Source organism: Pituophis catenifer, unplaced genomic scaffold, assembly GCF_029215685.1.
Source record: "Pituophis catenifer annectens isolate HBS135680 unplaced genomic scaffold, rPitCat1.0.hap2 SCAF_2, whole genome shotgun sequence".
Classification (NCBI taxonomy): Eukaryota; Metazoa; Chordata; class Lepidosauria; order Squamata; family Colubridae; genus Pituophis; species Pituophis catenifer.
Window position 1 is genome coordinate 31,146,128 of NW_027256882.1, and position 23,522 is coordinate 31,169,649.

The window sequence follows — 23,522 nt, forward strand, 5'->3', positions numbered from 1 at the left end:
GTATGTACGCATGTAGAAAATATGTGTGTATTTTCTGTCTGCAAAAAGTTTCAGAAATAGGTACAAAGAATATGTGGGCATTAACAAAGGAAATGGTGCCCAAGGCAAGATTTAAAGGAACGGTTTTAGGCTGTGGGGGAGCAGTGGTTAGAATGAAGTATTAAAGATTATCACTACTCAGTGCCAGGAATTATTTGACTGGCTCAGCCTTCTGTAGGGAGATAAATAATAGTAGAGTCAGTAGAATTGGTTTGACTTGCTGTTTTGCTTCTGTAAGAATTGCTTTGCTAAGAATCGGAATTGCCAGTGATCTAACTTGGTTTTTTGTACACCTCGGTGCATGGAACGGAATATGTCATAGTTTGCCAGGATTACACCAGGCAAATACCTTTGTTGCTAAGCACCCAGCCCTTCTGATGTTAAGCACTCAGCCCCCCCCCCCATTCCTTGCTGCACAGCCAATGCAGGGCTACAAGGAAAGCATGGGCCAGAGGGGCCAGAATTGGGTACTAACCTTATTCCTTTGAAGATATAAAACATGCCATACCTTTCCCAAGGTGTGGCTATTCCTCACATGCATTGTATCTGTATGTTCTGGCTATAGCTTCATTCAGTATTTTGTTTTTGGCCCTAAATAGCCAATAGCCTCCCACCGGCCAGTTCGCTCACACAGAGAGGGCCTCCTCAGGGTGCTGTCGGCCAGACAATGTCGGCTGGCGACCCCCAGGGGGAGAGCCTTCTCTGTGGCGGCACCTGCCCTCTGGAACAACCTACCCCCAGAGATACGCACGATACCAGACCTCCGGACTTTTCGTCGGGCCCTGAAAACACATCTATTCCATCTAGCCGGGCTGGCTTGACCCCATCCTTACGGTTTTAAATTTATAATTGGTTTTAATTGGATTATTTTAAATTGATGGCCAAAAGTATTTAATGTTTTTTAAATTGTTTTTAAATTTTATATGTTGTGTTTTTACCGTGGCTGTTCACCGCCCTGAGTCCTATTGGAGAAGGGTGGTATACAAATTAAATAAATAAAATAAAAATAAAATCTGCTTCTTTTTTGCAAGCCTTGTCTCTTTGGCATTCTGGTGACTCAAGTACATTTTGGGACCTTACACTTCCATTCATTCAAGGTCAGTAAAATGAGGACCCAGATTGTTGGGGGCCATAGGCTGACTCTGTAAACCGCTTAGAGAGGGCTGTAAAAGCACTGTGAAGCGGTATGTAAGTCTAATATGCCAATCAAAACTCAAATCATCCAACCAAAAGTATCTATAAAAAGATTAAATCGTAGCCACTGGACCAAAGATGCTTCATCTGAGATGTTTGGCTTCCCATCCTGGAAATAAAATCATCATCACTCAAAATAAAAGAGTTTAAGTTAGGCAGAGTCTCAAAGAGTGGTTAGAATCTACCAACTGCAGGGCTCTCTCTCCAAAATGTATTGCAATAAGTTTACCTACTGCTGGATAAAACGAGCCCGACTTGCTCCCGGTTTCTCCTCCGACTCACCTTCCAGGAGCCGCTTCGCCACTTCAAGCAGGTGGGAAAACAGGCTTCCCTGTGCTTCTCTCCTCCTAATTCCCTCTAGCAATCCACGACTCTGTGGTCTCAATTCCTTTCAGTTCGGCTGCAGGCGCTTGCTACTGTATTTGCGACTCTCCAGGCGTGCTTTGCTGCCTAATCATAGAGCGCCATCTAGCGACCCATGGCCAGATCATCCTATCTCTAGCTGCATAAGATTAGCCGGGTGCTGGCTGGGTCCTAAAAAGTTCACGAAGTTCTTGTTTTTTATCCGCAGCCCCTAAATGATTGACAGCCTGCCATCTATTCCTAGAATACTGCGGGACAAAACCTGGTATTGTCTACCCACGTTGTTTCCAACTTCATCTAAATAGGAGATACTATCATGTATTATTGGTATTCCTTGTACCAATAATTATTGGTATTATTGTATTATTGGGGAGTGCAGCCTTCCCAATTTCCACATTACTTTCAGCCTTGAGAATTCCCAGGCTGCTTGGGCAAAACACTTGGAGACCATTAGTTGGCAGATTGGAAGCTGATCTAAAGATCCCAGCACTTTGGCAGGGTTTGGCTGTCACTGGAGATCAAAAACTCTCTACATCCTAACATTTTTATTACTGATTTACTTCAGAGACAGTTGTGGCTGTTCCTGGAACTGCAGGCCCTGGTTACGGTCAATCATGCCCTACTTACCTGCATACAGGTAGTCCTGGATTTACAACCACGATTGAGCCCAAAATATATGTTGCTAATTGAGAAATTTGTGTTAGATGAGTTTTGCCCCATTTTACCACTTTTCTTGCCATATTTGTTAAGCGAATCACTGCAGTTGATAAGTTAGTAACACGGTTGCTAAGTGAATCTGTCGTCCCCATTGACTTTGCTTGTCAGAAGATCACAAGAGATGATCGTATGACCCTGGGACACTGCAACCGTCATAAACACGAACCAGTGGTCAAGCATCCAAATGTAAATCACATGACCATCAGCGTGGTGTGCATAAGTGTGAAAAATGATAAGCCACTTTTTTCAGTGCTGTTCTAACTTCAAATGGTCACTAAATGAACTTTTATAAGTCAGGGACTACCTGTATTGGATGACGTTGATAGCCTTTGCATGAGCTGCCCTTGAAGAGCATCCAAAAGTTTTAGCTGGTAGAGAATGCAATGGCTGGATAAGCTATATGTGTTTCTGAAGCAGCACATGTCATGCCTCTGCTCCGTGAGCTGCCTTGGTTGCCAGTTTGCTTGCGGATCCAATTCGAGGTGCTGGTTTTGCCTTTGAAAGCCCTTCCTGGCATGGGCCTGAGCTGAAGTACCACCTTTCCCTGCTTATTTCAGCCTGTCCAATGATACCTGGCAAAGAAGTCATGCGGCAGGGACCATCAACTGGGGATCTCCATTTGGTGGGTCCGAGGAAACATGCCTTCTCTGCTGTGGCTCCCACCTTATGGAATATCCTCTCCCCTGAAATGAGATTAATTCCACCCTTTCTGAGCTTCTGGAAGGCTCTCAAGACGTGGCTTCATCCTCAGGCCTGGGGCTCTTAAGATATGAGATATGCTCAGATGGTTCCACTGCTGAGGTGGCTGTTTCCATCCATTTTATTGCCTGGGGGAGTTGTAGAGTTACTTATTTCTTAGCGTAGATTTTTATGTATGTCGTTGACATGGCTGTGGTTTTTAATCTCATTGTTATACATCGCCCAACATTGATTTTGGGGGCAGGGTGGGAGTATAGAAATTTCATTTATAAATAAATAATAAAAATGTAAGTTTTTGAGGACGACTTTAGAATGGCTAAATTGAAGGAGAATAAAGGAGGGTTGCAAATAAATAAAGTTGGATTTGAATTGGGGTCAGATAACAAATACCTTATCAGTTAACAATAATAATGGGTTAAATCCCTATTGTGTTTCTTTACCCCTACTGTGATCCATTTGCAGCTTTTACTTTCCCCAATTTTAATTTTACACTTTCCTCTCAACTTACGGGGAAAAGTGGGGGGAGGGAGAAAGCTTTTCATTTAATTACAAAAGGAAACACATAGAATGCAGAGTATATTCTGAATCGAACTGATGTATTTTAACTGTATAAATATGGAGAGACGTTCAAGAACAGGATGAGATCAAGAGACTGGTGGGGCCGAGTAGGGCTTATGTATCTGTATCCTCTAACAGAAAAGTCATGACTGCAGTTTAAGTTAATGAAATGACACCGTCCATATCCAAATGGATGAGACACGAGAGCAAGCAATAGCCAGAAATAGGAGACTGATAAATATTGAGGGAAAGAACTAAGGTGGGGGGAATGGCTTTGCATGGCAATTTAGTATGTCCAAGAAGGAATGTGGAGTGGAAATGTCTATCAAGTGAAATCAAAAGGCAAAAGTAGAATATCCCACCAAAGCCAGTTAATCACCAGGCTGACTTTTTAAAGGGACACCCTTAACTTCCATTTTCAATGCAGATCTAAAGTACGGACGGTGATAGTGGACATTTCAGCGATTGACTCCGAGCTCTGTTGCATGGAGGAATCTGGAATAAAATAAACCCAACATATGCGGGCAATTTTTTGATCTTTTTAACCTTATAGTTTTATACTGCTACTTATGACATTGTAGTAATCAGATAGGAGGCATATACATTTAATAAATTAAAATTAATACATTTTATTGATTCCCTTTTTATTCAGAAACTCAAGACGACATAGAAAGCAGTTCCTGGTTGGCATCCTGAGCCAAAAAGAGGCTGTTTTCTCATTTTAAACTCCCTTTGCCAGCCAACCGATCTGCACGGGGATATTTTCAACCTCTGAATTGGCATCTCAAATTGGGATTTCATAGCACCTGGCAGCCACGTTCCTGCTTAATCTAACACTGGAACTCATGGTTTCCATTCAGTGTTTTTGACTCTTGCACTGGATTTTTAAATATAATTTATATTAATAATTTTAAACAGATGATTAAAAACACGATCGACTACAGCAAAGAGAAGAAAAAAGAAATTAAAAGTGTAAAAAAGAAAAAGAGAAATAGAGAGAAGTTACTTCCTTTACAGTAATTATATTTTGTTTAAAGGAATTACTTCCTTTACAGTAACATTAGAAATACAAAATTACTTCTATTACAAAAACTCTCTTTTCTGTTACCTGGTTAGTTTTTTTATAATCACAACTGTACATGATGACTTCATTTTTTTTATTCAGAGATGTCTAACAAACTTCCAATCAGTAATGAACATACAGACTGTCTTTTCTTTGATTGAGGAAATCAATATAGTTGTCTCAGAACATTCCATCATCTTCACCAACCATTCCTCCACTGCTGTTAAATCTGAATCTTTGGTGTATATAATAGTAGGTAATCTTCAACTTACCACAATGGGAATCGAAATTTTGATGCTAGGACAGGGGTCCCCAAACACTGGACCGCACAAATGGCAGGCAATTATGCACATATTCGTGCATCTCCAGTTGCACAAGAGGCAAGGAAGCTCAGAAAGTGCTTGGACCTCCCAACTCAGATCCCCTCATGTTCAATACTAAGATATATTTAATTAAAAAGAATGAGGCAAGACAATAAAATAGTTAATTCCTCAGATGAGCTTGCAATAAGATGAGAAATGAAATTCAAGAATCCTCTAAACACGTCAAATTTTGTCTCATGTGGAATTTCTTGTGTGTGATAAAAGAGGAATTTTGTGTGAAACACTGTCCGCAATCTGGGCATTTGAATGGTTTCTCCCCTGTGTGTAACCTTACATGATTTATGAGGCTAGATTGAGTACTGAAATCTTTCCCACAATCCGGACACTCATATGGTTTCTCCCCGGTGTGAGTCCTCCAATGTATTACCAAATCGGAATTCCGAATGAAACTTTTCCCACACTCCAGACACTCAAATGGTTTTTCTCCTGTGTGAGTTCTCTGGTGAATCACCAGGGCAGAATTCCAATGGAAACTCTTACCACACTCTAGACACTGGTATGGTTTGTCCCCAGTGTGAGTTCTCTGGTGTACCACAAGATTAGAATTACGATAGAAACCTTTCCCACAATCAGGACACTCGTATGGTTTTTCTCCTGTGTGAGTTCTCTGGTGTTCCACCAGGTGGGAATTCCGACTGAAACTTTTCCCACAATCCAGGCACTCATACGGTTTTTCTCCTGTATGGATCCTCTGGTGTATCACCAGATCTGAATTCCAATTGAAACCTTTCCCACAATCTGGACACTCATATGGTTTATCTCCAGTATGAGCCTTCTGATGGATCAGCAGGTTGGAATTCCTACTAAAAGCTTTTCCACAATCTGGACACTCATATGGTTTTTCTCCTGTGTGAGTCCTCTGGTGTAACAGTAGGGTGGAATTTTCCTTGAAACTTTTCCCACAATCCAGACATTCATATGGTTTCTCACCTGTGTGTGTCCTCTGGTGTATCACCAACTTGGAATTCTGTTGGAAACTTTTCCCACAATCTGGACACTCAAATGGTTTCTCTCCTGTGTGAGTCCTTTGGTGCATCACAAGGTTGGCATTCTGACTGAAACTTTTCCCACAATACAGACACTCATATGGTTTCTCTCCTGTGTGAGTCCTCTGGTGTATTACCAGGTTGGCATTCTGACTGAAGTTTTTCCCACAATACAGACACTCAAATGGTTTATCTCCTGTATGAATCCTCTGGTGTATCGCCAGATTGAAATTCTTACTGAAACGTTTCCCACACTCGAGACACACATATGGTTTCTCTCCTGTGTGAGTCCTCTGGTGTATCACCAGGTCAGAATTCTGAGTGAAACATTTCCCACAATCAGGACAATGAAAGGGTTTCTCCCCAGTATGAGTCTTCTTATGTCTCACCAGACTGGTGTGTGTACTAAACCTTTTGCCACATTGGGAGCACTGGTAGAATTCCTCTCCAGTAGGGGTGCTTCCATGAGGAAGTTGTTCTGAGTAAAGCGTTTGCCACATTCCAAGCATTTTTGCTTTTTTTTTTGTGGTATGGATCCTCTCTTGCATAAATCACCTGTGATCAGCAATCTGTGTTTCCCCACACAACAGATAGACTGTCGGGTTTTTCCAACACTGATAATCTTGGATTCTTCAGGAGTTAAAAAATATTTCAAAACTCTAACTGGTGGTGCTTTGATTCAAACTCCTCTTGAATCCAGGGTGCTCTTCTTGACATCCTCTGTCTACACGATTCATATTAATGGATTAGTTTCATTGTGGTTTAAAAAAATAGCTGCAGAACCTGTGAAAACAGAAAAAAAACCCTGTATATATTACCATGAAAAAGCAAGCATATAAAAATGCTAGTTTAGTAACCAATATATTGGACTAAAATACACACATGGCTGGAAAAAACATGCTGCGCTGGTAGGAAGAGTTGTGGATGGGGGGCAACGTGTTACGGTGGTTCTCCTTTCTCTCGGACCGGTCGCAGTTTGTGTTGGCAGGGGGGCAGAGGTTGATCTTGAGACGCCTCATATGTGGGGTGCCTCAGGAGTCGGTTCTCTCGCCCCTTTTGTTCAACATCTATGTGAGATCATCCGTGGTTTCAGGGTGAAGTACCACCAGTACGCTGACGATACCCAGCTGTACATCTCCACCCCGGGCCACCCCAATGATGCCCTTGAAGTGATGTCCCGGTGCCTGGAGGCTGTGCGGATCTGGATGGGGAGGAACAGGCTCAGGCTCAACCCATCCAAGACTGAGTGGCTGTGGTTTCCGGCATCCCGATATAGTCAGCTGGTGCCATCGCTGACTATTGGGGGTGAATCATTGGCCCCCACGGATAGGGCTCGCAACTTGGGCGTCCTCCTGGATTCACGGCTGTCTTTAGATGAGCATTTGACGGCCGTGACCGGGAGGATTTTTCATCAGGTTCGCCCTTTCTAGATCGGGACTCCCTACGCACAGTCACTCATGCCCTCATTACCTCTCGTCTGGACTATTGCAACGCTCTCTACATGGGGCTCCCCTCGAGGTGCACTCGGAGGCTCCAACTGGCGCAGAATGCGGCCGTGCGGGTGGTTATGGGAGCGACGTGGAGTTCCCATGTAACACCTCTCCTGCGCGAGCTGCACTGGCTCCCGGTGGTCTTCCAGGTGCACTTCAAGGTTCTGGTTATCACCTTTAAAGCGCTCCATGGCTTAGGACCTGGTTATTTACGGGACCGCCTGCTACCACCAATAGCCTCCCACCGGTCAGTACGCTCCCACAGAGAGGGCCTCCTCAGGGTGCCATCGGCCAAACAATGTAGACTGGTGGCCCCCAGGGGGAGGGCCTTCTCTGTGGAGGCACCTGCCCCCTGGAATCAACTGCCCCCAGAGATGCGAAAAATTCAAGACCTCGGTGCCTTCTGCCATGCCCTGAAGACCTTTCTTTTTCAGCAAGCCGGGCTGGCTTAACACTTTTTTTAAAATGTTTTCAATAGTTTTGTTATTTGTTCTTTTAATTTTGGGGCCAAACATATATATATCTTTTTAAATTGGTTTTAATGTTTGTATTTATGTTTTTATTTTGGCTGTACACCACCCTGAGTCCTTCGGGAGAAGGGGGGTATATAAATTTGAAAAATAAATAAATAAAATAAATAAATAAAACTACATATAGACCTGAAACCAGAGATATTTTTGTTAGGCATTCTACTAGAAAAAAGTTTGCACATTTGATTCTGCATATACTAACGGCAACTAGAATTGTATTTGCGCAACAATGGAAAAGTGATGAGATCCCCTCTGAGGAGAATGTAATTAAAAAAATATTAGACTATGCAGAAATGGATAGATTAACATTTGCTATTAAGGATTAAGAAGAAACTGAATATTTTTTGATATGGGACGCATTTCATCAATGGCTAGATAACAAACAGAAGTTAGAAAGGAGGAGATATAAAGGGAGGAAATGGTATAGAGAAGAGTCGTTAAAGATGTTAAATGTTAAGTATTACGGTTATTAAATTATGTTATTATATTATAAATATGATGACTAAATATAATGATGTATAAATATAAATAATTATATCCAGAATATGCAGTTTGATGAAAATTGAATGTTATATAAATAAAACAAAATATAAAAAAAAATACTAGCTTAATCTATAACATTAATTACAACACATTTGGCATACAGAAAACTAGCAAGATCCAAGTTCAAATATCCATTCATAGATACAATGAAATTCAATGAAAGGCTCAAGGTTGACTCAGCCTTCCATCCTTTCTAAGGTAGGTTAAATGAGGACCCAGTTTGTGGGGGCAATAAGCTGACTTTGTATTAATATACAAAAGTATAAAGGCTATTGCTTAACGCATTGTAAGCCACCCTGAGTCTCCGGAGAAGGGCAGCATATAAATCAAATTAAAAAAAAAAAAATCAAATGTTTGGCTTAGGCAAATCATTTAGCATTGTAAATTGACAATATAAAATTTACCTGAAAATGCTGAAGATTATACCATATACGTATGTGCACACAGAAATTTACACATCTATGAATTCATGTATGAAGAAAATGTATGTGTATTCCTCTGTACAACAAGTCCCAGAAAGATTCCCTCAGATTTTTTGATCTAATTTTTAAAAAGGTGCGGTCGTTAACAGACGAAATGGTATCCAACATCTCTGCAGATTTAAAACACTGGCAAGCAAGTTCATGAAACTCCTTGCTTGTCAGGAAAACAACATGTCCAGAAAATGAATCAACATGCCATAAAAGGAATCAAGTGTTACGTGAAGGTGAGGGAGATGCGTGGTTAAAAAATATGAAATATATATAAAGATTTCTTTAAATTTATCAATTTACCCCCATTGGAAAAATCACAGCCACCAATTTGAAATCATGCAGCAAAAGGATGAAAACATTTGGGGAGAGAAAGAACATGAAGCAGCAGCAGCCAAGTGTTTCAGCCTCGTTGCTTCCTCCGCTTCATACCCCGTGGAGGAACCCAAAGGGCCCGACTTGCTCCCGGCTTCTCCTCCGACCTTCCCTCCACTCACCTCCCAGGAGCCGCTTCCACCCTCCAAGCAGCACAGGAAGCTCCGCCGACGCCATCAACCTCCCGTGGGTCAGCTGGAAGAGGAAGTCCCTCTGCCCTTCGCCTCCTCTCCTCCACATCCGCTCTAGAAATCCACTGTTCTATCGTTTCAACGCCTTCCAGCTCAAGCCTCTTACCCCCCCACCCCCAGTAGACTAACAATGACACAACTGTAATGTATTCACTGCTTTCTAGGCACGAGTATTGCTTCTCTGTAGAGCGCCATCTAGTGACATAAGGCTGAAAAACACGCTCGTTCCATTTCCACTCTAAAGCGTTTGCAAGATGTTTTCATGGGTTCCGCGCTTCCTTCTCTGCCATCAAGTCGTATTTGACTCCCCCCCCGAGCACGTCGATAGCTTTTCTCTATGGCCATCTATCCCACGCCTTTTCTTTCAGGTGCCCCAGGAGTGCACTCCTCCCCCCTGGAGCAACTAAACCAAAGGAAAGTGCCCTTGTGGGGAACGACCTGCAAACAGGGACCGAGAAAGTGCACCTCCTTTGGGGCCGGGTGAAGATTCTTCCAGCCAGTTTTTCGATTGGCGTATGTGCAGCCCTAAATCATTTCCAGCTTCATCCTATTAATAGAATAATGAAATATGAGACAAAAACCTTGAAGTGCCCACCCACACTGCTTCTAAACCAGATCTAGGTAGAAAATACTATCTTCCTATCTATACTATATTATTAGTATAGTATGGTATGGTATGGTATGGTATGGTATGGTATTGTATTGTATTGTATTGTATTGTATTGTATTGTATTGTATTGTATTGTATTGTATTGTATTGTATTGTATTGTATTGTATTGTATTGTATTGCCTAGAATTCTAGATGATATAATTTTGGAACCACAGAATGTAATCTTTGAAAGTTTATGTAAAACAGGAGAAATACCAGAGTACTGGAAAAGAACTGATGCGATTCCAAACTACAAAAACTGGGGAAATGATCTAGGAAATTATAGGCCAATCAGTTTGACATCAATATCAGGAAAAATCTTGGACAAAATATAATCAAGCAGAGAATGTTTGAGCACCTATAAACAAGCAAGGTGACTACTAGAAGCCAGCATGGGTTTGTTAGAAACAGGTTTTGCCAAACAAACCTTATTGCTTTTTTTTGATTTAAGCAATTAAATTACCAGATCAGCAAACGCTGTGCAGATCTTGTATTTCACCAAGCCATTAGACAAATCTTTATGGAAAATTAAAGGTGTAAAAATGAAGGCAGAGAGATTGAGAGCAATTCAGTGCTTGTAGTCAGACATGGAATTTGAAAAAAAAAAATCAAAAAATAGAATAGAATACAGTTCTATATTGGCCAAGTGAGCTTTGGACACACAAGGAAATGGTCTCTAGTACATACGCTTTCAGTGTACATACAAATTGATAGTCATTCATCATAAGGCAATCATAAATCATAAAATAATTGATCACATAATATACTGATAGGAAAATGTAGTAGGAAACATGAGGATAAGATGAGGAGGAGAATAGCAATACAGCCTAACCGATGGGTAAATATCTGTGGGCAGAAGGGAGTGGTGTTGGAGCCCCTTTTAGTAGAGTGGTGGCATGAGGGAAGAAACTATCTTAATGTCTAGTTGTTTTGGCGTCCTGAGGGGAAGATATTGAAAGAAGCAAGATTGGCTAGATAGAATTCTAAACAGAAACTCTCTAAGCAGCATTTCATGCCAACAGTTCAAGTCTGTTTGGAGCCCAGCTCTTCAGATATTTAATTTAAAAGCTGGAACTGTGAATTGAACAGTTGGCCAGAACACCCAGTGACAGTTGATTGGTTGAAGAGTGTGGGCTCCCGCATGAGGAAGTCTACATTATGATTGGTTGTTGGGTGTAAAGGGGGCCTTTTCCTTTTTTCCCGCCTTTTTCTTCTGTGTGCTCTGTATGCTGTTCTGAGATTTACCTCATGATGTAGTGATGTGCCTACCTTGTTTGCTCTATAGATATTAAATAATTTATATAAAACTACCATCAGTGTCTCTGTCTTAATTTGGATACCAGCCGCATAATTTCCTGATACCAACCAACCCGTCTATCGGGCAGATTCCAGTCTCTGTTCCCCAAAATGGAGGGCTTGCAGTTATTAGAGATCCCAAATCTGTCAATTAACCCAGAATTCTTTTATCAACTTCTCTGTCATTTAATGACCCCGTAATGTATCCCTTGCGGGATGGAGTCTGGGCAACTGAATGGAGCTGAGTGTTTACTGGCCAGATGCCTTTCCTGTCACCAATGCAGAGTTTGCAGCAGATATAGTCCCATTGTGTACAGAGAGAAATATCTGCCTCTACCTAGGATCAAAGTCAGTGTCTCCTGATTGTGAGGTGAGAGTTCCAGCGCACCAGTCACCTGGAATTCTTTTATCTTTTTTCATATTTCACAGGATAACCCATTCTCATTTTGGAAAGCCAGATAAGAGATATTTTACTTCCATGACTTGAAGGAGATACATTATACAAAACCAAGAACCAGGATGGTGTGATTTGAGAAGCACACGATTTGACTTACACTAAGGAGATTCAATTCTGAACTGCGGGTCCATAATGAACAAGTAGGATTTACCCTTCTCTCTCTTTTGACAAAAGTGTTATGAAAAAAAAACAGTTAATGAAAAAAAAAGTATGATGTATGACTAAATTGTTCCAGAAAATAAGATATGCAAAGTTCAAGAAATCTGGAAGATGAGCAAATGCAAAATAAATCAAAACCCTGGAGAACAAGAATTATACTGCAGCGGAACAGACAACCAATATTATTTAGACTTTTCTATGAGGAAGACGTTTCTAGAAATCTTTAAAACATAAGTCATTAAAAAGTATCCACATCTGTATATTATTTATATTTTACATGAAATGAAGGCATTAAAACTTATTATATATTTTCAAACCACCACAAAATAATACTTTATATGCATCCTAAGTATATTCACATTTATTTAGTTATTAAATTTGTATGCCATCCATCTCACAGTCTGAAGTAACTAAGTTCATCAATTAACTACAGCAAATAGTCCAGGCTGAGGGGCAATTAGAGCCTATCATGACAAAATTAATGACTCATGAAATAATGTATCTTTAGAAATATTACTGCAGAATATTAGTATCCAGGCGGGGCAAGGCAAGTGTTCTTATTATAGGTAGTCTTCAACTTACAACCACAATTGAGCCCAAAATTTCTGTTGCTAAGCGAGACAGTTGTTAAGTGAGTTTTGTCCCATTTTATAACCTTTCTTGCCACATTTGTTAACTGAATCACTGCAGCTGTTAAATTAGTAACACTATTAAGTGAATCTGGCTTCCCCATTGATTTCGCTTGTCAGAAGATCGCAAAAGGGGATCCCATGATCCCAGGACATTGCAACCATCAGTTGCCAAGCATCTGAATGTTGATGCTGCAATGGTCCTACTGTTAAGTATGAAAAAGGGTTATAAGTCACTTTTTTCAGTGATGTTGTAACTTTGAATGATCACTGAATGAATGGTTGTAAGACAAGGACTACCAGTATCTTGAAATAGTTATTGCCTTTCCAATAGTACATTCTAACCACTGTGCCTCCAGGACAATCCAGTAACTCATCCTGTGTGAATCCTCTGGTGTCTCACCAGGTCAGAATTCCAACTGAAAGCTTTACCACAATCTGGACACTCATATGGTTTCTCTCCTGTGTGAGTACTTTGATGTTTCACAAGGTTACAATTATGATTGAAACTTTTCCCACAAACTGGACATTCATATGGTTTCTCTCCTGTGTGAGTCCTCTGGTGTTGCACAAGGCTGGAATTATATCTGAAACTTTTCCAACAAACTGGACACTTGTATGGTTTCTCTCCAGTGTGAGTCCTCTGGTGCATCATTAGGGTAGAATTCTGACTGAAACATTTCCCACAATTTGGACACTCATAGGGTTTCTCTCCTGTGTGGGTTCTCATGTGTGTTACCAGGGCAGATTTAAGACTGAAATGTTTCTGACAATGTGGACATTCATATGGTTTCTCTCCTGTATGAGTCCTCTGGTGTATCACCAGGTTGGAATTTCGACTGAAACTTTTCCCACAGTCTGGACACACATATGGTTTCTGTCCTGTGTGAGTCTTCTGGTGTACCACCAGGTTGGAATTCTGCTGGAAACATTTATCACAATCTGGACACTTATACGGTTTCTCTCCTGTGTGAGTTCTCTGGTGTATCACCAGATGGGCATTCTGACTGAAACTTTTCCCACAATCTGGACACTGATATGGTTTTTCTCCTGTGTGAGTTCTCTGGTGTATCACCAGCTTGGAATTCCGAGTGAATGTTTTCCCACAATTTGGACACTGATACAGTTTCTCTCCTGTATGAATTGTCTGGTGTTTCACAAAGTCAGAATTATGACTGAAACTTTTCCCACAATCTGGACACTCATATGGTTTCTCTCCTGCGTGAGTCCTCTGGTGTATAACCAGGTTGGAATTCTTACTGAAACATTTCCCACAATCCGAACATTCATATGGTTTCTCTCCTGTGTGAGTCCTCTGGTGTATCACCAAGTTGGAATTCTTACTGAAACATTTCCCACAATCTGAACATTCATATGGTTTCTCTCCTGTGTGAGTCCTCTGGTGTATGACCAGGTTGGAATTCTGCTGGAAACGTTTCCCACAATCTGGACACTCATATGGTTTCTCGCCTGTGTGAGTCCTCTGGTGGATCACCAGGCAAGAGTTCTGACGGAAGCTTTTCCCACAGTATAGACACTCATATGGTTTCTCTCCTGTGTGAGTCCTCTGGTGTTTCACAAGGTTAGAATTATTATTGAAACTTTTCCCACAATCTGGACACTCATATGGTTTCTCCCCAGTGTGAGTTCTCTGGTGTATAACCAAGTAGGAATTATGACTAAAGCTTTTCCCACAATCTGGACACTCATATGGTTTCTCTCCTGTGTGAGTCCTTTGGTGTATCACTAGGTTGGAATTCTTACTGAAACATTTCCCACAATCCGAACACTCATATGGTTTCTCTCCTGTGTGAGTTCTCTGGTGTATCACCAGGTTGGAATTCTGCTGGAAACTTTTCCCACAATCCGAACACTCATATGGTTTCTCCCCAGTGTGAGTTCTCTGGTGTATCACCAGGTTGGAATTTTGACTGAAACATTTCCCACAATCCGAACACTCATATGGTTTCTCTCCAGTGTGTGTCCTCTTGTGTATCAGCAGGTTGGCATGCTTACTAAACTTTTTGCTACACTGTGGGCACTGGTAGGGCTTTTCTCCAGTATGGGTTATTTTATGCTCAATAAGTTGGGAAGTGTAGCGAAAGACTTTGCCACATTCAGAGCATTTGTATGGTTTTTCACCAGTGTGATGCATAATCAGCTCTGATTTTCAATCTGTGCTTTTCCCGCCATATGCATATTTGTGGAGCTTTTCCGCCACTGATAGTCTTAGATTCTTGAGGAGGTCAAAAATATTTGTGAACTCCTCTTCACAAATATCTTGTCTTCAAGCTGTTTGTTTCCTCACAGGGTGAGGCCTGCATTATTGTCTGGAATGAGTGCTTCCTCCCCACAGACTTCTAGATATTTCCTCTTTTTCTGAATCTGGAAATGTTCCACATTTATTTTTTTATGTATTGATTCCTTGAGTTCCACATACAATAATTGTTTATCAGTGCAAAACTCTTCCTATTTTTTTTCTCTTTTCTCTTACTGGCTGGGGAAAGAGAAGAGTTTTCTTGTATTCTGGAGGAAAGGGAAAAGACGTTGTTTACCAGATGTTCCAGATTCACTTTCCTTCTTAAAGCTGCTTCTTATTCTCTATCGTCCAGAAGCCTCTTTTTGGCATTCCCTTTGCCTATAAGATTCACATAAAAGAGATACTTTAATTACTCTTTATAATATGGTTGCAAGATGTGAAAACAAGAAAAATAAGCATACATAACAATGAAAAAAGAAACATGCCAAAATACTAGATTAACCACTGCCATTCATTATGGCACAATCATGAAATTCTATTGCTGACTAGTGCAAATCACAAATTTTTAGCACTGCAAATTTTTATGATCATATAAGTTACCTGGAAATACTGAGAATAGGAACACGGATACACATGTATTCACCAAAATATAGAAACACACCCCTCTGTGTGTACCATATGTATATATGTAGAAAATACATGTATATTTTCTGTCTACAAAATGAAATAGGTACAGTATGTGAGCATTAACAGAAGGAACGCCTATACAGCTGAATGTTTAGGAAACAAACAGGGTGAATTTGAAGTATTAGTACATGAAGGCAGATATGATATAGTTGCCATTACTGAAACTTGGTGGGATGAAACTCATGACTGGAATGTCCTGATAGAGGGATACAAACTATTCAAGAGAAACAGACCTAACAAAAGAGGAGGTGGAGTTGCATTATATATAAAAGATCACTACATCGCTACAGAATTATGCAAAACCAAGGATGAAAACCTCCTAGATCTTCTTGCGCTGCGAGATTCCCCCCTCTTGTAGATGTGGCCCTCCTCACTATCGAGCGCCCACCTCAAGGACGGGTTTTGGGACCCAGAGAGATGGCATGTGAAAACTAGGGGATTGAGGGGTTTTCTATTGAAATTTTTAGTCAAACTTTTAAGGGGTCCCAGGGAGGGGGAGGGTCAGATTGGAACTTGGGTGTGAGTATGGGGGATAACCCACAAGGGGGAGGGTCTGGCCTGGCCATGAAGCACGGCGTGGGGGATGGAGGACCTGGGGTCGAGGGGGGGGGTTAGAGCTCGTCTGGATAGTGCTCTGAACATCAATACTGTAGGTGGGAGGGGTAGATATGGCAGGAGCAGGGGGCCATATCGTGTTAGGGGAGTGCGCACTCGCTGTCTACAAGCGGTGGCATGCTCCGGCCCCCAGGGCAACCCTCTCGCCCCCCAGGTTGCATAGACGCTCAGGACCCGGGCCTTCGGCTGATGCTGTGCAATGCCAGGTCCGTAGTAAACAAAGCCCCCTCATTTGTGATCTTGTTCAGGAAGGGGGTGCGGACCTGGCAGGTATTACCGAGACCTGGTTGGGCCAGAAGGGGGGGTTCCCCTCATTGAAATGTGCCCCCCAGGTTTCCAAGCATTCCATCAGCCGAGGTCACAGGGGAGGGGAGGGGGGGTAACAGTTATCATTAAAGAAGGTCTGAGACCGAGGGAAGCCACTGTTCCTCAGACGGCCGGTTATGAATCCCTCCTTCTGAAATGGGGTCATGGTGTTCAGATGGGTTTGCTGATCACGTACCTGGCTCCCTGCCACGTGGCAACAGTCCTGTCCGAGCTACTCAACGTTGACACCCCCAGGCATATGGTCATGGGGGATTTCAACCTGCCGTCCATGGATGAGACGTCTGAGGTGGCTCGGGAGTTCATGGCTTCCATGACAGGTATGGACCTGACCCAGTTTATTCATGGCCCTACCCACATGGGGGGAAACACGCTGGATCTGATTTTTGTCTCTGGACAATGGTTGAGTGATCTTGAGATAGGGGATATAGCCCTATCTTGAGATAGGGGATATAGCCCTTGTCATGGTCAGATTACTCTCTCCTTCGTCTCGACCTTCGAACCACTGCATCCCGCCGTAGGGAGGCGGAGCCAGTGAGATGGTTCCGTCCCAGACGCCTGATGGAACCTGACAGATTCATTGGGCCTGTCCTGAGGCTCTGGCACACGCCTCGACTGGAGACCTAGTGGCCGCCTGGGATAGGGCGGCCACTGGAGCTGTGGATCGGGTCGTGCCTTTGCGGCCTCTGACCCGGCGCTGATCTCAATTGGCTCCTTGGTTCACCGAGGAGCTGAGGGAGTTGAAGCGCCGGAAAAGATGCCTAGAGAGTAGTTGGAGGGCCAGTCTTTCTGAATCTGACCAGACACTAGTAAGATCCCATATTAGGAATTACCTAGTGGCAATAAAAGCAGCGAAATGTAGTTATTTTGCTGCTCTTATTGTGTCATCAGATAACCGCCCGGCCACCCTCTTTAGGGTGACCCGCTCCCTGCTCCACCAGGAAGCGCGGGAGGACCCCTTGGAGGGTAGAGCCGAGGATTTTGTTCAGTATCTGTATGACAAAATCACTCAAATTCTGGAAGATCTGGACTCCAACTGGGTAGTCTCAGGGGAAGGGACTGGGTCAGGTCTTGAGACTGTTATCTGGGATGAGTTTGATCCTGTGACCCCTGAGGACGTGGACAGGATTCTGGGCAGACTGAACACGACCACTTGTTTATTGCACCCGTGTCCTTCCTGGTTAGTGCTGACTTCCCAGGAAGTGACGCAAGGCTGGCTCCAAGGGATTATACTTAGTTTAGCACATTGTAAGCTGCCCTGAGTCTCCGGAGAAGGGCGGCATATAAATCAAATTAAAAATTAAAAAAAAAAATGCTTCGTTGGGTGAGGGTGACTTCCCCGCCGCCTTGAAAGAGGCGGTGGTGTGGCCTCTCCTCAAGAAGCCTTCCCTGGACCCGGCAATGTTGGCAAACTATCGTCCGGTCTCCAACCTTCGCTTTGTGGCGAAGGTTGTTGAGAGTGTGGTTGCGCAACAGTTCCCCCAGCACCTGGATGAAGCATCGTATCTGGATCCGTTCCAGTCGGGCTTCAGGCCCGGGTACAGCATGGAAACGGCATTGGTCACGTTGGTAGATGATCTCTGCAGGGTTTGGGACAGGGTGTGCTCCTCTGTCCTGGTCCTGTTAGACCTCTCAGCGGCTTTTGATACCATCGACCATGGTATCATGCTGCACCGGTTGGAAGAGTTAGGGGTGGGAGGCACTGTGTTGCAGTGGTTCTCCTCCTTTCTCTCTGACCTGTCGCAGTCTGTGTTGACAGAGGGGCAGACATCGACCTCGAGGCCCCTCATATGCGGGGTGCCGCAAGGGTTGGTCCTCTCGCCCCTCCTGTTCAACATTTATGTGAAGCTGTTGGGTGAGATCATCCGTGGCTTTGGGGTGAAGTACCATCAGTACGCTGATGACACCTAGCTGTACATCTCCACCCCAGGCCACCCCAACAATGCCCTTGAAGTGATGTCCCAGTGCCTGGAGGCTGTGCGGATCTGGATGGGGAGGAACAGGCTCAAGCTCAACCCTTCCAAGACTGAGTGGCGGTAGTTCCCGGCATCCCGATATAGCCAGTTGACTCCATCACTGACAACCGGGGGCGAGTCTTTGGCCCCCGCGGAGAGGGCGCGCAATCTGGGAGTCCTCCTAGATACGCAGCTGCCCTTGGAGGAACATCTGACGGCTGTAGCCAGGGGGACCTTCTGTCAGGTTCGCCTGATCCGCCAGTTGCGGCCCTTTCTTGATCGGGATTCCCTGTGCACAGTCACTCATGCCCTCGTCACTTCTCGCCTGGACTACTACAACGCTCTCTGCATGGGGCTCCCCTTGAAGAGCACCCGGAGGCTCCAACTGGTCCAGAATGCGGCCGCGCAGGTAGTCACGGGAGCCGCATGGTGCTCCCATACAACACCTCTCCTGCGTGAGCTGCACTGGCTCCCAGTGATCTTCCGGGTGCGCTTCAAGGTGTTGGTTATCACCTTTAAAGCGCTCAATGGCATAGGACCTAGTTATCTTCGAGACTGCCTGCTGCTACCGACGGCCTCCCATCGACCTGTGCGCTCCCACAGAGAGGGCCTCCTCGGGGTGCCATCAGCCAAACAATGTAGGCTGGTGACCCCCAGGGGGAGGGCCTTCTCTATGGGGGCACCTACCCTCTGGAATCAGCTGCCCCCAGAGATAAGGAGAATCCAAGACCTCAGTGCCTTCCGCCGTGCCCTTAAAACCTTCTTTTTCCAGCAAGCTGGGCTGGCCTAACACTTTTTAAAATGTTTTTAATTGTTTGTTATTGTTTTTAATCATGGGGCCAAATTTATATATATCTTTTTAATTGTATTTTAATGTTTGTAGTTTATGCTTTTACTTGGCTGTTCACCGCCCTGAGTCGTCAGGGAGAAGGGCGGTATACAAATTTAAAAATAAATAAATAAAATAAATATATGCATGCACTTCCACTTGCACGAGAGGCAAGGAAGCTAAGAAAGAGCTTGGACCTCCCAACTCAGATCCCCTCCCTCATGTTCAATATTAAGTAAGACATATTTGATTAAAAAGAATCAGGCAAGACATTAAAATAGTTAAATTTCTCAGTTGACCTTGCAATGAGATGAGAAATGAAATTCAAGAATCCTCTACACACATCAGTGAAACACTGTCCTCAATCTGGGCATTTGAATGGTTTCTCCCCTGTGTGTAACCTTACAGGAGTTATGAGGCTAGACTGAGCACTGAAATCTTTCCCACACTCCAGACACTCAAATGGTTTTTCTTCTGTGTGAGTTCTCTGGTGAATCACCAGGAAAACAACATGTCCAGAAAATGAATCAACATGCCATAAAAGGAATCAAGTGTTACGTGAAGGTGAGGGAGATGCGTGGTTAAAAAATATGAAATATATATAAAGATTTCTTTAAATTTACCAATTTACCCCATTGGAAAAATCACAGCCACCAATTTGAAATCATGCAGCAAAAGGATGAAAACATTTGGGGAGAGAAAGAACATGAAGCAGCAACAGCAGTCGCCAAGTGTTTCAGCCTCGTTGCTTCCTCCGCTTCATACCCCATGGAGGAACCCAAAGGGCCCGACTTCTCCTCCGACCTTCCCTCCACTCACCTCCCAGGAGCCGCTTCCACCCTCCAAGCAGCACAAGAGGCTCCGCCGACGCCATCAACCTCCCGTGGGTCAGCTGGAAGAGGAAGTCCCTCTGCCCTTCGCCTCCTCTCCTCCACATCCGCTCTAGCAATCCACTGTTCTATCGTTTCAACGCCTTCTAGCTCAAGCCTCTTACCCACCCCCACCCCCAGTAGACTAACAATGACACAACTGTAATGTATTCACTGCTTTCTAGGCACGAGTATTGCTTCTCTGTAGAGCGCCATCTAGTGACATAAGGCTGAAAAACACGCTCGTTCCATTTCCACTCTAAAGCGTTTGCAAGATGTTTTCATGGGTTCCGCGCTTCCTTCTGTGCCATCAAGTCGTACCCGACTCCCCACGAGCACGTCGATAGTTTTTCTCTATGGCCATCTATCCCACGCCTTTTCTTTCAGGTGCCCCAGGAGTGCACTCCTCCCCCCTGGAGCAACTAAACCAAAGGAAGGTGCCCTTGTGGGGAAGGACCTGCAAACAGGGACCGAGAAAGTGCACCTCCTGTGGGGCCGGGTGAAGATTCTTCCAGCCAGTTTTTCGATTGGCGTATGTGCAGCCCTAAATCATTTCCAGCTTCATCCTATTAATAGAATAATGAAATATGAGACAAAACCTTGAAGTGCCCACCCACATTGCTTCTAAACCAGATCTAGGTAGAAGATACTATCTTCCTATCTAGAGCAGAGCAGAGCAGAATGGAATTTGTCTTTGGTCCATATGCTCTCAGTGTACATAAAAGGACAAGATATATTCATCAAGAATCATAAGGTACAACACTGAATGATAGTCATAGGGTATAGTATAGGGCAGTGATGGCGAACCTTTTTGTCATTGAGTGCCAGAAGTGTGTGCATGCCAGCACCCATAATCCAATGCGAACCCCCCCCCACCTGCACATGCGCTCCGGGAGGCCCCGTGTGCCCTATTTTGAGCCTGGAAAGTCGTTATTCTGAGGCAGGGCTGTTTCCGAGGCAGGGCAACCAATTCTTGCTCTGTCTGTACGTGGTGGGCTTTCTGGTGAGCTGGCGAGGCTGCGCGGTTGCCACAGCAGCTTGTAAAGCTTGGGATGAGTCTGTGGGCTGCCAGGTCCGGAGCCAGCAGCAGCATCTTCCTGTCACTCAGCCCTAGCCTTGGGGTGACTTTTTCTGCATTCAGCCCTGAAGTGTAGCGGAGTCTTCTACTCTACATGTGCTCAGAGGCAGTCTGCAGTCCTCTGGATCCAAGTCTTGGTGTTGGAAGAAAAGCAAATTTCTGAAAGGAGCAAATTGATCGGGGGCAAGGGGGCAGCTGCGGTAAGGATGGGTGGGCCGAGCTTCCCTGTCTCCCTACCCAAGCGGGCTTCTGGCATAGCCCCAGGCCTCTGGGGGGAGGGAGGTAGGGAAGCCCCGGCCTGCTGCTCCTGCCACCGCCACCCCTTCGCCCCCGGCAACAGTGGTTCTCGTGCTGCCGCTTCCCTGGCAGCACCAGGGGCAGATGGCGGGGCAGAGAGGGCAGTGGCAGGCTGTGGCAGCAGGCCGTTTGCACTGGCTAAGAGACAGAGGCTGCTCCTGGAGCAGCCAGGGGAAGCTGCTGGCAGGGAGGCGAGCTGCCCCAGGAGGACCGGAGGAGAGCGCAGTTCCTCACTCATGGAGGCCCACTGGCAGAGAAGCGATCACAGAAAGTGGTAAGAGCCGTGCTGGCCAGGAAGCGGTCATGCTCCCTGGCACTTTACTGGCGCGAACAGCCTGCCTGCCTCACGCTTCAGACAGCGTCCAGCCATATTGCCAGGGACGATGGGGTGGCAGCGCCAGGAGCAGCGGGCCAGGGCTTCAATGCCTTCCCCTGGAGTCCTGAGGCTGCCCCTGAAGCCCACTTGGGTTGGGGACAGGGAAGCCCTGGACCACCCATCTTTGCCGCCACCCCCTCGCCCCCAGCAGTGGTTCTCGTGCTGCCACTTCCCTGACAGTGGCATGAGCAGCTGGTGGGGGAGAGAGCGCGGCAGCAGGTTGTGGCAGCAGGCTGTTTGCACTGGCTAAGAAGCAGCGGTGGCTCCTCCTGCTAGCCTCGTGCTCCAGAGGCATCTAGCCAGCCATACCCGGCCTTCCCCTGCAGCAGCCCACGTGGATCCCAGGCAGCGCAGCTTTGGAGTCTTTCCTCACAATGGGAGTGGCGGGGACGAGGTAGGCAGCCGAGCGCAGGGGTGCGACTGGCCGCAGCGCTCCTAGCTGGCAAGGGATGGATATGCTTGGGCTGCATGGGGGTGACAACAGCATGGCCGGTGCCCCCACAGGCTAAGACGTTAAGGCCAGCTGATCATCGCACGTGCATGTGCACCAGTAACTAGCAGACTAGCTGACTGGTGCACATACGTGCCCTGGAAACCCGGAAGAGGAATGGGCAACACCACGCGTGCTGGGTGACATGGCTCTGTGTGCCTCTTCAGGCACGCGTACCATAGGTTCATGATCACGGGTATAGGGTATAACACAATGATAGTCATAGTATATTATTAGTTTTAGTATTAGTACTAATATTAGTATTAGTATTACTATAGTATATAGTATAGTACTGTACTGTACTGTATTGTTTTGTAGCATTGCCTAGAATTCTAGACAATATAATCTTGGAACCATGGAATGTAATCTTTGAAAGTTTATGTAAAACAGGAGAAATACCAGAATATTGGAAAAGAACTGATGCAATTCCAAACTACAAAAAGTGGGGAAATGATGTAGGAAATTATATGCCAATCAATTTGACATCAATATCTGGAAAAATCCTGGAAAAAATATAATCAAGCAGAGAATGTTTGAGCACCTATAAACAAGCAAGGTGATTACTAGAAGCCAGCATGGGTTTGTTAGAAACAGGTCTTGCCAAACAAACCTCATTGCCTTTTTTTGATTGAAGCAATTAAATTACCATATCAGCAAGTGCTGTGCAGATGGTATACTTGGATTTCAGCAAGCCATCAGACAAATCTTTATAGAAAATGAAAGCTGAAAATGAAGGTGGAGAGATTCAGAGCAATTCAGTAATCAAAAATGGGAAAGAATAGAATACAATTCTTTATTGGCCAAGTGTGCTTTGGACACACAAGGAAATGGTCTCTACTGCATATGCAGTAATTGTAAGGCAATTATAAATCATAAGATAAAATAATTGATCACATAATATACTGATAGAAGGTAGTAGGAAACTTGAGAAGGATAAGAAGAGGAGGATA

At 44.4% G+C, this 23,522-nt stretch overlaps 1 protein-coding gene across 2 annotated transcripts; it reads right to left on the minus strand.

Moving 5' to 3' along the window:
• Window positions 1-4,682: 4,682 nt before the first annotated feature.
• On the minus strand, window positions 4,683-20,349 carry LOC139312039 (zinc finger protein 850-like). 2 transcript variants are annotated; one of them, XM_070936565.1, is made up of 4 exons: window positions 20,282-20,349; window positions 13,303-15,430; window positions 10,468-10,474; window positions 4,683-6,155 (listed from the first exon to the last, which is right to left on the minus strand). In XM_070936565.1, exons 2-4 carry the CDS (start codon window positions 14,945-14,947, stop codon window positions 5,159-5,161), a joined length of 2,649 nt encoding a protein of 882 aa, XP_070792666.1. In that variant the 5' UTR covers window positions 14,948-15,430; window positions 20,282-20,349; the 3' UTR covers window positions 4,683-5,158. The 2 variants fall into 2 exon arrangements, with proteins under 2 accessions (XP_070792666.1, XP_070792665.1); XM_070936564.1 differs by lacking the exons at window positions 10,468-10,474; window positions 13,303-15,430; window positions 20,282-20,349 and adding an exon at window positions 9,533-9,599 and having other exon boundaries at window positions 4,683-6,785.
• Window positions 20,350-23,522: the final 3,173 nt, after the last annotated feature.

Excerpts from the sequence above, each read along its gene's own strand:
- LOC139312039 (XM_070936565.1), bottom strand. The coding sequence starts at position 14,947 with ATGCATCACACTGGTGAAAAACCATACAAATGCTCTGAATGTGGCAAA.